The sequence below is a fragment of the Indicator indicator genome, chromosome 1 (genome assembly GCF_027791375.1).
Source record: "Indicator indicator isolate 239-I01 chromosome 1, UM_Iind_1.1, whole genome shotgun sequence".
NCBI classification, from domain to species: domain Eukaryota; kingdom Metazoa; phylum Chordata; class Aves; order Piciformes; family Indicatoridae; genus Indicator; species Indicator indicator.
In genome coordinates this window covers 59,435,029-59,448,800 of record NC_072010.1, presented here as the reverse complement: position 1 = coordinate 59,448,800, position 13,772 = coordinate 59,435,029, and the positions used below count along the sequence as shown (strand labels likewise).

Sequence of the window (13,772 nt, the reverse complement as noted above, 5' to 3'; positions counted from 1 at the left end):
CTCCTCCAAAACCTAGCAGATACTTGCAATTTTGTGAAATTTTATAGAATACCTTTGTTTTTCTGTAGGCAAACAGTAGGTTTAGTTCATAATGCCAGTGAGGGGCTAGGATAGTCTCTGCCAGCTGTTTGCACCATATCATCAGAAGACTCAGAACTGCAATATTTACTCCTTACTAGTGAATAATTGAGTGGACTTGAATTGTTCCTGCCTATTTTCTCATAGATGCCGTAAGCATAGATCTGTTTAGTTAGGAGCTAAATATTTGGACTAAATAGCTTTTCCAAGAGAGCCAGAGCAATCTAGGGGAGATAAATGGTTTGGTTTTGTTTGCTTTTTTGTCTTCCTTTTTTTTCCTCTACAAGCAATAGGTGAACTAAAAGTCATATAGCATTTTTTTTCCTACTAGAGTCAATCCCAAAGCAAGAGCAGTTCTAGAGAAACAAGGCTGTTTGTGCTGATGTTTCTCAAAAAAGATTTGTTGAGTGACCGCCTGTCACAGTTTTCTGTGGTCTGTCCTTTATCGTCAGCGTCAAAATCTACTGATTTCCTTAGAGCTCAGATCCTGGGATTATGTAATGTCATAAGACTCTGTATTTCTTTTTGTGTATTCCAAGTTTTCTTGGATAGTAGAGATGAGGAGAAGACAAAGAAACCCTAAGCTTGTGGCCCAAGTTAACCTCAAAAACCTTAGAAAAATAAGCAGGGAGAACCTCCAGTAAAGAGGCTTTGTCACTACGATGATAGAAGAAATGAGTCTGTAGTTCTGAATTAGAAATGGTACAGATTATGTTCTTCAGCATAGGGGATTATTTTCTTGTCAGACTGGATGAAGATCACTTTTCCAAGCTGCTTCTCTTGAGATATCTGAATTGTGTTTAATACCACAGATTAGGAGGCCTTCCAGTCTGCAGGCTGAACAGGAATCATGTCTTTCTCACAAGGGGGATTTGATGAAAACATCATCTCAGAAAACCAAAACAGCCATGTATTGCTTCTCTTTCTGTCTCTCTATTTGACTGCATTCTTGCAAATAAAACAGACAAGTGCTTGTCCAAACGATAGGATAAAGTACAGGAAAATGTCTGTTAGTTCTTCAGGAAGTCCCTGATTAAATAGCATTCCAGAGTAATACTTAGTTACCCTGCAAAAATGGAAGAACTGAAATATTTAGTGTGACTTGCTATTTTGTGTTTCAAGTAGTCAGTAATCTTCTTCCCATAACTCATGACATTTCTTGGGTATGTAGGGTTTTTCTTAAAAAAAAAAAAGCAGTACATCCTTGATTATACTTTTTTGGGTGATACTACCTTGCTTTTGTTTGTGTTGCTGTTAGAGATTTTAGAGATTAAACTGAAAATGGCAACCCATTGAGAAAGAGCAATGGAATATTATAAAAAATGTTAAATAATTATTAATGGTACTATATGTAGAACGATACTAAAGTTTTTTTTGTAGAGCTTCTATGTGAATTAATGCCAGTGCATTCATACTTTCCTATGTAGATAAATATTCTTCTAAATAAAGAAGTATTTAATTTGTATTAACAGTGCAAACTTCAGCTTGTTTAATGGGACTTCTGTAATCTTGTAGTCATGTATCTGTTTATGGTAGTGGCAATAAAAATTGAGACTGCTGCCCTAGGTATTGGGAATCTGCTACCTCTGAAACCATCAAAGCCTTCCTTATATGTTGTTCAAATACCAAAGAAAACCGAGTGTCTTTGTTCTGCGGTGAATCTTGTCACATATCGTATGCGAACAAGTCTTATGAGGAGTGTCTGAAGAAACTGGAGTTGTTTAGGCTGGAGAAAAAGAGGCTGGGGGCAGATCTTACTGCTCTCTACAACAACCTGAAAGGAAGTTGTAGTGAGGTGGGTGTTGTCCCAAGTAACAAGCAGTAGGGTAAGAGGAAGTGGCCTCAAATTGTGCCAGGGGAGATTTAGGTTGGACATTGTGACACATTTCTCCACTGAAAGGGTTGTTAAGCATTGGAACAGGCTGCTCAGGGAAGTGGCTGAATCAATATCCCTAGAGGTATTTAAAAGGCAAGTAAACACGGTGCTTAGGGACATGATTTAGTGGTGCACTTACTTGGCAGTGTTGGGTTTACAGTTAGACTTTATGATTTTAAAGGTCTTAACCTAAATGATTCTATGATTTTATGATTCTGTATATTGCAGTTCCTAGTTAATGCTTCATAACTAGGTAAAATCTCCTTTACCTCATTTCATAGGTGGTGCAGTTCATCTGCCTCTATTTTTGATGCTAGTTGGTAGATGAAAATGCAAGATTTCTTGGAAGTAATACAAATGGCTTCTTTCCATATTCTGTGCTACTGTCAAGAAAGTAGGTACAATACACTGTTCTTGAGGTGTACTTTTCATGAAGTGCTGCTGTTGTCTATCTAAGCAGAGGGAATATACCACTTCACTTTGTGGGCTTTTATGTATTCTGGCAAGGATTAAATGAAGTTAATAACAAGTTAAGGACTCCTGCCACTCAGTATTATGAAAGCTTCCTCTATGTAACAACAGAAAATAGAGTGTGATTTAGAATTCAGTACTTAGCATTGCAAATTATCCTACTCTCCTCTTTTCGTTGAGCATTACCATGATAATTTTGAATACTTTTAAAATAGATTGTTTAGGTGCTTTCCAAATTTAATTCTAAGTCAGTTTTGTCAAAGAAATAAAAGCTGACTTCAAATATTTCACTGCTTCATGACACAGCATGCAAGGAGACAAATAGTCAAGATTGCAAAAATAAACATAATGTTTGTACATTTAGTTCTAAAAATACAAATTATCTAGGAAAGGGAGAATCATGATCATTCTTTGGTCAGCTAGGTGTTATGTGAAATATATTCAGTTACATTTGGAAAGGTAATTATGCCCCTCCTTTTGTGCTTTCAGTGTTCAGTGACATCTTCAGAGAAATCTCATTCTTAAATCCCATTTATTTACTGATTCAAAGGGCAATGCATTAGTCAAATCATATACATAACTTAAACGGTAATAGAATCTGTCTCATTATGCCTACTTTGTTATTCTTTGAATGTGACTGAAATAAAATTTGGTCCTGAACAGAACACTGGAAAAATATTTTATCTGTGTTGTGTAGATTCCATAAGACAGGATATTTTTTAGGCCTATGTAAAATAAGAAATAAAAATTGTAACAGCAAGACTGCTATAACGTGAAACTTTAGACAATAGAATTTTTAGCATTTCAAAGTAAGCTTTGAGAAAGTGAATATAATTGCAAAGATTTTTTTTTTTTTGTTAGTGGAAGATAATTCTTGTTGGTTAGAATCACTAAACTGTGACTTGTGCTAAGTAAGCCTGGAAGTAGAGGCCAGTTTCTTTTCAATATTCTTGTGTATAACTTCAACTATATTTGTTTTTGAGAAATTTAGTTTTAGCATATTAGAAGGAGTGTTTCTCAACTGTGAAAGGCAGTATTTAGGGAGAAATCTCTCAACAAATCCATGTGTTGCATGATCAGAAATATCGGAGATGCACATTATAGTCCAGTAGAGAGAAAAATTCAAATTATAATAAAGTTACAAAAATTAAACTACCATACCTGTGTAAAATTGTGATTTTGGAACAATGTGGTTTCTTAACAACTTAAAACCTCTTCCCTTTCCAACAAATACCCAGTTGTAGCAAGATGGGTGTCATTCTCTTCTCCCTAGTAGTATGTGATGGGACAAGTGGAAATGGCCTCAGGTTGCATCAGGGTAGGTTTACATTGGATAGTAGAAGAAACTTCTTCACTGGAAGGGTTATCAAACACTGGAATATGCTTTACAGGGAGGTGGTTGAATCGCCATCCCTGGAGGTATTTAAAAGATGGATAGATGTGGTGCTAAGGGTTTAGCACTAGGCTTGGTAGAGTTAGTTGATGGTTAGACTTGGTCTTAAAGGTCTTTTCCAACCAAAACAATTCTATGGTGATAAATATTCTTCCAAAAATAATATGACTAGTAAATGAGAATGTTAACAATTATGGTTTAGACAAGTCTGTTAGATCCAATCATCTGATGAATCTGAACAGGTATAAATTATCCCAGCTAGAAGCCAAGTTGCTGTAATTCCACTGACAATCAAATTAGTTCAAAGTAAAACAACATAGCAAGAAGCAAATCTTGCATAGTTTGAAATGCATTGTAGGACCTACAGACAAAATGTCAGTGCACACAAATGGAAGGGAGCACATTCTGCAGTTAACATAAAAACATTTTCAATACAAAGGCAAGGATACTGGCACAAAGGGTATGATGCTGTGCTTTCAAGAAAAGCAACCACTTTGCAGAACTCCAACCCACTTTCATAGTTTACCAAGAAATTTCATAAATGCTGTTGAAATACTGATGACAGTGAGAGCGGAGGAACGTAGGAGGACTCTCTGTCTCTTAAATGTGCTCTCAAAGCAAGGTTCTGCGGGAGACGAGCTTCTGATGTGCGACATAAACGGACAAAAAGTAGAGTTAAAAATAAACATCGAAGTGGAGTGCCCTGTAATCATTGTGAGGACAGAAAAATAAGTGAGCACAGAGAAATAGGCTCACAAAGCCACTGCGTTTCAGAATAAGTACTGTTATTACTTATGGGAACAGGGAATAATGGAAGCTATTGCTTTTCTGAGTTCACATTATATCCTTTTCCCCTCTGTCCTGAATAGAGCAAAACTTTCTTTTAAAAATATTTTTCTTTCAAGTTTTTAATTAAATTTTAGTTTTCTGGTGTGTATTATGAGATATTGAAAACAATATTATTATTAAAATCAGAGAGCAGTAGCCTATAAATGTCAACGTTTTATCTCTTATTAACATTGAAAGAAAGTAAAAACAACATGATCAGAAACTTTGAAATAGTGAGCCACCAGGTGACAGGACAGACAAAATAATAAAGAAGTTGGGAGCATATAAAGCTTTTGAATGCAAAAGCTGTATCATAAGGACAATGGACGTTTCATAATGAAGGAAAAATATGGGATTTGATTCTTATTTAGGATTTTATCACATTTAAAGGAAGTTCTGCATTTTGAATTCCATATTGGATTTGTACTTGCTTTAGGAATCTTACTTTTGTGATTGCGTAACATGTATATCAGAGGATCCTGCACTTTTATGTCCTGGAATGATGAAGGAAAACTTTCCAAAACCAAGACAAAAGGGGTGTAATATGGTCATCTGTACTGACTATACCTGTTAGAGTACCACTGCAATTAAACATAAACAGTAGGCTTGAGAAGAAGACAACTTTTGGAAACTGGGAAAAGCATTACAGTAGGAACTGAAATACTTGAAATGAGAATCCAAAAAGGAAATGTGATTTTACATGGGATTTGATCCATCCTTCTGGAGCTGAACTGCCTAGTGGATTTTTTTTTTTTTTAATAGTAGTACGAACACATTTGAAGTTTTGAATAGTATCCAAACATTAATCTGAAGCATCAATAGGTTTCTGTGCAGAAGTCAGTGAAGGGCTGGAGGCTGCCTTGAACTGTAGTCTAGTGGGTGGGTTCTAGTTCCACCTGTGGCAGGTAGCTAATTGTTAAACAGGTAAGAGTGGCTTCAGCAAAAGACTGAAAGAATCTTAGTTCAGAGCTCCACACATCCACACGCCACTATCGTCAGGGCACTTTTGTTTGGGAAGACAGGAAAAGTGGCCTTTTACACTATCAGGCCTTACAAACTAACCAGGAGAGTGGTCTGTACTGGGTGGTATGCTCGGTGCTTTGGGTGGGTATTTTGCTTCCCAGATTCATCAGAAATGTAGAGGTTGCAACTTTTGGGAGGGTTAACATTTTTAAAATCACAATAGAGATTATAGATTTCTTTAATATTTCAAATAAAGTTTAATAGATTAGGGAAAAGTTTCCTAACAAATGCCGATCATAACACCACCAATGAGAAGAAATGACGAGTCATTGTGACTGCTGGAGCACCAGAAATCTTAACACCAAAAATGCCTGGTTATTCTGGACCAGTATGAGTTTTATTTGTAGTGCAGAAACATCCAGAAGTAGTAACTACTGGAAGGAAATGCAAAAAATAAAGGGCAAGTAAAATGTAAAAGACCTGGAGTTACTGGTTGTTAACATGAAGCTGATGCTATGCTATCTGAGCAGAATGCATCTCTAAACATTGTTTTTTGTTTGACTCACTGAGCAACTCATTTTGTAACAGACTTGTCATTGACTGGATGGTTCAGTTTATTCTCCATAAGATGTCAGCTGATATGAGACTAGCACACTATTAAGTATTTGCTTGTCAGCTCAAACAAGCTTTTATTTAGTACCTTTACTCAAAAGAGGGACTAAGTAAATAATGACAGGTCAAAAAAGCCCTCATGTTGTTAAAACTAAAAATTAAACTGGGTGGATGCTAAAGGATCCATTTTTCATGGTGTTACAATGGGCATATTCATCATTGTTCTTTTATCATTGTACATTCATCTACATCTGAACACAAAAGTAAAGTCCTTAATACTCATATTTAATGAGTTTGTCACCCTATTTATTTTAAACCTATAAAATGTCTAGAGAGATCTGTCCTAGCAGCTTGTGGGGTGAGGAAAGACATACTAAAACCATTCTGTTGGTGAACAAAAGATATTCTTAATTCAAAATATAAATTGTTCTAAAGCAAAAGCTATACTCAAGCCTGTCATGAGTTAATGCCAATGCCATTTTCGTAGCCAGTGTTAAAGGGAGAAGACGTCTCAATTAAAGTCTGTCTTTGCTGAGGACATGAGAATAGCTACTGACAGTACATGTGAACTACAATCATGCATCGTGCCATCACCACTGACAAATTAAAAAAACAATAAAAGCATGCTGCAAGTGGCTGCTGTCATGCAGGTTGCTGTGGAAGAGAGGCTTGAGATGCTGTTGCTTTGTCCATTCAAGTACAGTGTCTTTGAATTTTTAGTGACAACCTCTAATAACTAGAAGTCAGCATAATCCTTTCCATGTCAGGGCATTGCAGAGTTGTCATGTTGAACTGGTCAACATCAGAAGTTAAGGTGAAAAATAAGATCAATAAAAATCATTAGGAGATGTTGAACTGTCATTTGATTTTGATCCGTGGTAAAGTTTTCTGGGTTTTTTTGTTTGTTTTTTAACCTCAAGTCAAGGTGTTTAAATTTAAATAGAAGTGATATTTTTTCACGTAATCACTTTGCTGTCATGGCTAGGACTTTTGGAGAACTATTAGCAAAATATCTATGATAAAATCACAAAAGATGGGTACTCCTTGGTAAAGGTCATCTACTCTCATCCTTTTCATTCATATTTTATTATTTTGCTGTGTTCTCTTGCCTTTCCTTCTCTTTCATTTGGGAAGAAAAAGGCATATGTGGGGTGTAAAGGGTAAGAATGGTAAGGCTGGTCTGTCTGCCTGTATCCCTGTGATGTGAGTTTCTGGGCATTGCTAGTTGCTCCAGCTTTCTAGAAAACAGTTAACAAAAATACAAGTGTGGTAGAAAAGGATTTGAGAAACTAATTTGTAAATTATCTAAAGCTAAGACTGTTCCTGTAATATTAAGTGACAATAGGCAGGTAAAATGCTATGGAAAAAAAATGGACGAGTGGTTTTCTCTTCTCTGCTTACTGCCTAGGTGTCTCAAAAAGGACCCAAAAGATTTATTTATCTTTCTGCAAGAAGGAAAAATAAATTCTTTCCTGACAGGATTGTCTGCTTCATCTTGGAGATATTTACCTTGAGGCTGTATGAAGTAGCCTGTTTGACTGTTAGGACTTCCATTGAGATTAATGAGTTATTTCGTTCAACTCCATCACTGAATCTGGATTGCTTTTTGGCTAAGATCAGATAAATACCATGTCTCATTGTTCAGTTCCTGCATTGTTTTTGAGCACCCTTCAGCTAAAACATTTAGTTCCTATTAACTTGGATCTGTTGATCTGAAGTGCTGATATGTATCAACTAAATATTATGTTCAAGAACTAGTAAAAAAATAAATTATTTTCAGTTAGATATAATTTTGGATATCTGGTAAACAGGGTTAACTTTAAATAATGCTTTTGGTGAGAACAGACAAATGATTACATGATTTACTGTAAGAAAGTAGATTTTATTTGGGAATGTAGGAAAATTCATAGAATATCAAGAACAACTTTGAAAGTCACTTCTAAGTTCTGCTTTTCTCCCTTGAAGGAGATGTAAACAACTGGTGATAGTAGGTTGACTGTACTTTGCCTTCAACGATTCTTCAAGTGTGGAAGTTGTTTGAAAATACTTTTTTTGCTCCTGTAAATAAGTTTAAAAGCTGTATTTTTAATATTTTCTTTTAATCTCTTTAAATGCAATTTTAATATGTATTAAGTGAGTATGTTTAAAATTGTCAATTTGGAAGTGCACACTGAAAGTATATGATGAAAGGAATAGTGCCTGTGCAACAAGAACTCACTTTTCATTTTTAAATTATGAAGATACCTTTAGTTGCCTTACTAAGTTAATTGAGACAGTACATGAAAAGTAGCTACAGTTTATTCTGTTCATAAATTTTAAAAATAGTTGTTTCTGAGCATTCTTATATAAAGATAGACAAACTTGCTAATGTAAAAATTTGCAGAAAGCAAAATTTGCATTTAAAAAAGAAAGATGTAACGTGCTTACATGTTGATCATCAAAAGTTTATATTATTACCAGGCTTCAAAATTTTTAGTGTTAATATTTGTAGTAAAAGGTTTTATTGTAGTTTTAGTTTAGATGTGTTTATTGTTTAATACGACTTTTTAATTTGGCTAGTCAAGAAAAATTGATATTTTCATAATCATTTCATGTAACTGAGCCTCTGTAGAAAGCCAAAGCATTCCACTCAGAGCCAGTTTTGTTTATTAGTGTTCATCTTTACCTCCCTGTAGCATACTGTAAGTAACCTAGCATGACTGGTTGTAAAAGCAATTACACACAAATTCAAGGAGGATTTTATATTCTGTCCACAGGGTTGCAATGGAAATAATTTCTGTCTTCCTTAGAAGTTCACCTATTCATTTTATTACATATGTGTCTCAAAGTCTTTATGATTTTAGTGCACTACTGCAAAGTTAAGCGTGATATGACATAGATGCTTTTATTGCCGATTTCCCCACAAGTTCATGTAGTGGCTGCCTAGGGTTGGCCTTAATGGTTTTTGTTTAATGTTGTTAATACCAGCATCACACAGAGGTAGTGCTGTTGATTTTTTAAAGATGCTCTTCCTCAACACTGAACCATCCCTGCAGCAGTTTCATTTGTGATGTGATAATGCAGCATCCTCCAGATGAATCATAAACGTGTGGTTTGGCAGCTCCTTCCAAATTCTTGGCAATTATCAGAAATGCAGAATATTAAACATGTATCTGTGTTGTTTAGCTACCTGAATTTCCGGTGTACTTTTAGCAAAATAAAGGGCTTTTCAGGCTGCTTTTTCTGTTTAAGGAGGTTTATGCCTTGTCCTGACTGTGAGTGTTATTTCCTGGGTGGTGGGAGAGGGCAAGTGAATTGTATCTGTTTCTAGATTGATAACATATTTTGCAAACTCTTCAGATGGGACTGTTACAAAATGCTGTACCATATAACTTTATCGTTTTGGTAGAGAGTGAAAGGAGACAGACCTTTCCCTCCAACTGTCATTAAAACTTATGCGAAATATATTAAGTTATTAACATGTGTGAAATAAGTAGGGTTTTTTAATGTTTCGTTAGTTTCTGTAGGGCTCTATACTTGTTGCTGAAATCTAAATTTTTTTTTTCAGGGCTTAATCTGATTTACGACTTTTGACTAGAGATGTTTGGGGTGTTCTTTTATTTCTGTATTTTACCTGTGTTAATTGTAATGATGTTGAAGGCAGAGAACAGGACACGCAACTGGCCTAATAATACTCGGTGGTGGGATTTTTCTCCATCTCCATCCAGGACCCATGCTATTATAGTACTTACTTTTAAGACAGCAATGCTACTTCACCAAACTTCCTCCTACAGTGAGAGAAGTAGGGATAACTCTTGGAAAAAGTTTTGAGGCTAGTGACAAAATATGTTTGTCTTTCAGATCCCCAGCTCAAGGGTATAGTGACCAGGTTATATTGCAGGCAAGGCTACTACTTGCAAATGCACCCCGATGGAAGTCTCGATGGAACCAAGGATGACAGCAGTAATTCTAGTAAGTGACTGCCCCAGGGGAATGTCTTAATCGCACACGCAGATTGCATCGCTTGAGTGTGTACGCGCAGACACAGTGTTAATGCCTTTGGAGGGTTTCTGAATGTGTTTTGTCACAAGGAGAAGGGGTCTGGCCATTTGAAGCATAATGACTGCCAGCACGGCTCGTGAAGGACATTGGTCTAAATGTGTTCCTTCTGAAGGGATAGACCTCAGGGGTGAGATATTTAGGCCAATGGTTGTCTTCTGGTAATCCTGTGAAAATGATAAAATTATATTGAAATATTTTTATAGAAAGTATGCAATTAACATAAATTTCTTCAAATAAATAACAACAACAAAAAAGATGAAAACAAAAATTATTTGAAAACTATTATCATATGTGCCCTGATTCAGCAAAGCAAATAGGTGCATGTCTAACTAACACATGCTTGAAGTACCTTGCTGACTTTGGGCTAAAGATCCTACAGTCCCTTATACCAGCAAGAGTTCCAATGATATTGTGAGAATTTTTGGCAGTGTAGGGGCTGCGACAGTGACAGTTTTCAAAAATAATGCAAACAAAAATGGTCTTGGAAGGCCATGTGAGTTGCTGCTTTGGTACCCTTTCCGTATAATACTGCCACTCATTTTCTTTCAATGAGCCTGTATATATTTGGTAACTTCAGCTGCAAATGCTAACAAAACAAACCTATTTTTACTCTAGAAACAGTTACTTTTTAATTTTCTGTTTACCAGGGAACATTTGTGTTTTGTTACTGATAATAACATATTTAAGTAACACATTTCTATGTGATCTTGAGATCTATTTTAAGCATTCTTAATATAAAAGATTTATCTTTTTATTATGCATATATAAATAAGCATTTAGTTTCCTTTAAAATGTTGGAATTAGGCTCTAGAAACTAAGAGATCTGAGGTTTCTGCTTTACTTCAGTTAGGTCTCTGTTTTATCTGTTAATGCATGGCTGTCGTTTTTAACACGCTTCATGAACAGATAGCATGATCATCTTTATTGCTCAATTTTTTAATTTTCTTTCAATTTTCTTTTTGAATTGAGAAAAAGAATTGATTTTCATGTGTACATTTTATTTTTGAATTTTTCTTTTTCCCCCTATTGTTCCTTTTGTTCCTTTTCTTCCCTGAGTGTGTCCATCTCTCATGCCCACTTCTGCACTGGACTAGATGCTAAGAGCTTGTAAAGACAAGGTCATTATTGCTTTCTATAGAAGCTTTGCCTATTTGTGGTCTGGGGAACACTTAGAGCACAAGTGTGTATGTCCCTCTCTCTCCTCTCTCTGCCTAGCTCTCTCTTACCTTCAGCTTCAATGAGGAGATGTGTATGGCTGCAAAAATTTTGAAATGTTTAAATGTTCATAGAATCATAGAATCATAGAATCAGTTATCAATGTTTGGGTTTTTTCAGTCATAGTACTCTGTGGATTTTGAATCTTTGCAAAACTAGACAATAATGCCTTACTTTCCTCTTTTTGCTGTTGTCAGCTTTTAAAATCTTCCTTTTCATTTCTTACTATGTCATTCTCTCTTTCTCTCCTTTTTCTGTATTTCCATTTGTTTGTCCATCCCTCTTATTCTTGTTCCAAAATGCAGAGCCAATGTTATATGTATTGTATGTATATTGTATAAAACTTGTCCAAACTCAACCTAATACCAGATAGTAGCATTGTGTATTTTGAGCAAATACTGTTCAATAATAACCGTGTTTTACTTCATGATAATTTTTTAGGCTAAAATGATTTTTTTCCATAAAGGGATTTTCTTCTTTAACAGGTGTGATTCACTATTTGTTTCTTCACTAGTCAAATTTTACGATGTTATTTAGTAAAGACAGTTTAGGCTATAAAGATGGGAAATTAATGGGCTCACCAGAAAAGTATACAAACTCCACCTTAAATTTTGCTGGTGTGTGTGTATATATATATCTCAATGCTGCATTAAGAGCTGAAAAGATTGATCCATGTGGTAGATTCATGAATGTATGTGTCTGGGTTTTTGTGCTGTCAGACATTCTCCCCAGTAGTTTTCCCCTTACATTATGTTTCCTTCCATTTCCTGTTGAACTTTTTTGTTTCCTATTATTTTTCTTTATTGCAGCATATTTAGATTTTTTGTTTTTCTCCTTTGCTTTAAAACAGTAATTTTCTCATGGGTAGAATTCCTAGGATTTTGTTTTGCAAGCTCCTTATCATGATACTTTCTATCTGAGGCTTACCAGTAAATAAGTTTTGGCTTTTGCCAGAGTGGAAAATCCTGCTTCTGACCATGGAATTCGCAGACTGCCTACTTATTGTGCCCAGTGGGGGCTGCCTATTTATTGTGCCCAGTGGGCAAGGGAATGGATATATATCAGCTGCCAATAGGACAGTTAGTACGCTTACCTTGACAGTGAGGATAACTTCCATTTAAAGTCTGTTTCATAAAAATGGAAGAAATACAAGCTACTAAAGGGTGTGTATCTCTGCCAGCCTTCCATCTTGCTGCGCTACTCTCTGTCACAGAATCACAGAATTGTCAGGGTTGGAAGGGACCTCAAGGATCATCTACTTCCAACCCCCCTGCCATGGGCAGGGACATTTTCCATTAGATCAGGCTGCCCAGAGCCACATCCAGCCTGGCATTAAAAACTTCCGGGGATAGGGCTTTCACCACCTCTTTGGGCAACCTGTTCCAGTGTCTCACCACCCTTACGGTGAAGAACTTCTTCCTAACGTTTAATCTAAATCTACCCTCCTCCAGCTTGGATCCATTCCCTCTAATCCTATCATTACCCAACACCATAAAAAGTCTCTCAAGCCTTTGATGGGCCTTCTGTCCCAGAAGCCTTTGAGGGACTTCCTCATGTGCTGGCAATCTGAGGATGTGGGTGTCGGAGAAGGCAGCGTGAGTGAGAAGCGAGGGACAGAGGAGCAATTTCCTTTTTGTCTTCAGCAAGGAACCTGAAGCTTAGTCATACCACTGCTTTTCATGCTGTTGCAATTTATTCTGTGTCAAGCAGTTAGAAGAGTGCTTAAATGTTAAATTCCTTAAACTGCATATATTGTTTTGTACTCATTTTAAATGTATGTCATTAAACATAAATTATACAGTATTGGAGTCAGTGTTGAAGACAGGTAGCACAAAGTAAGATTAAGATGTAGTCTGTTCCAGTTGAGTGGTTCTGTTCACACCTGGTGTCTTTGAAGCTTCTTGGTAGTATCTTTGATGTGACTTTTTACTTCATCTGAAGTCAAAATGAGTTTTACTAGTGGTTTCAGGCAACTGCTGTATTAGAAGTCATTGTTGTGTCTTGCTTTAAGGTTGAGTAAGGGCCAGTCTGCAGAGATAGAAGGCAAGATATTTAATGTGCGCAAAACCTCCCATGAAAAATGAGGAAATGTGAGACTGCTTGTAATTGTATTCCTGAACATATTTTCATCTGTTCATATTGGTGGTCATGCTCAACCTGCATAGACTGTTGAGTTTCAGTTCATCGTTTTTGTTATCTTTTTATATCTTTCCCAAGTTGGTGATGTTTACTGACAGAGTATGAATCAATGAACCTATTGGTTAACGGTACTGAGTTTCCTTAAATCACATCACC

General features: G+C 36.1%; 1 protein-coding gene across 3 annotated transcripts in view; it reads left to right on the top strand.

Annotated features, from left to right (window-relative positions):
* The window catches only part of FGF14 (fibroblast growth factor 14), a 398,429-nt gene that overhangs the window by 292,598 nt on the left and 92,059 nt on the right, over nucleotides 1-13,772 (top strand). For 2 of the 3 annotated variants that reach the window (XM_054380953.1, XM_054380960.1), the window contains exon 2: nucleotides 10,062-10,172. The exons of the other annotated variant lie outside the window; for it this stretch is intronic. In XM_054380953.1, coding sequence (XP_054236928.1) covers nucleotides 10,062-10,172 — 111 coding nt within the window. The remainder of the gene's footprint in view (nucleotides 1-10,061; nucleotides 10,173-13,772) is intronic. 3 annotated transcript variants of the gene reach the window in all.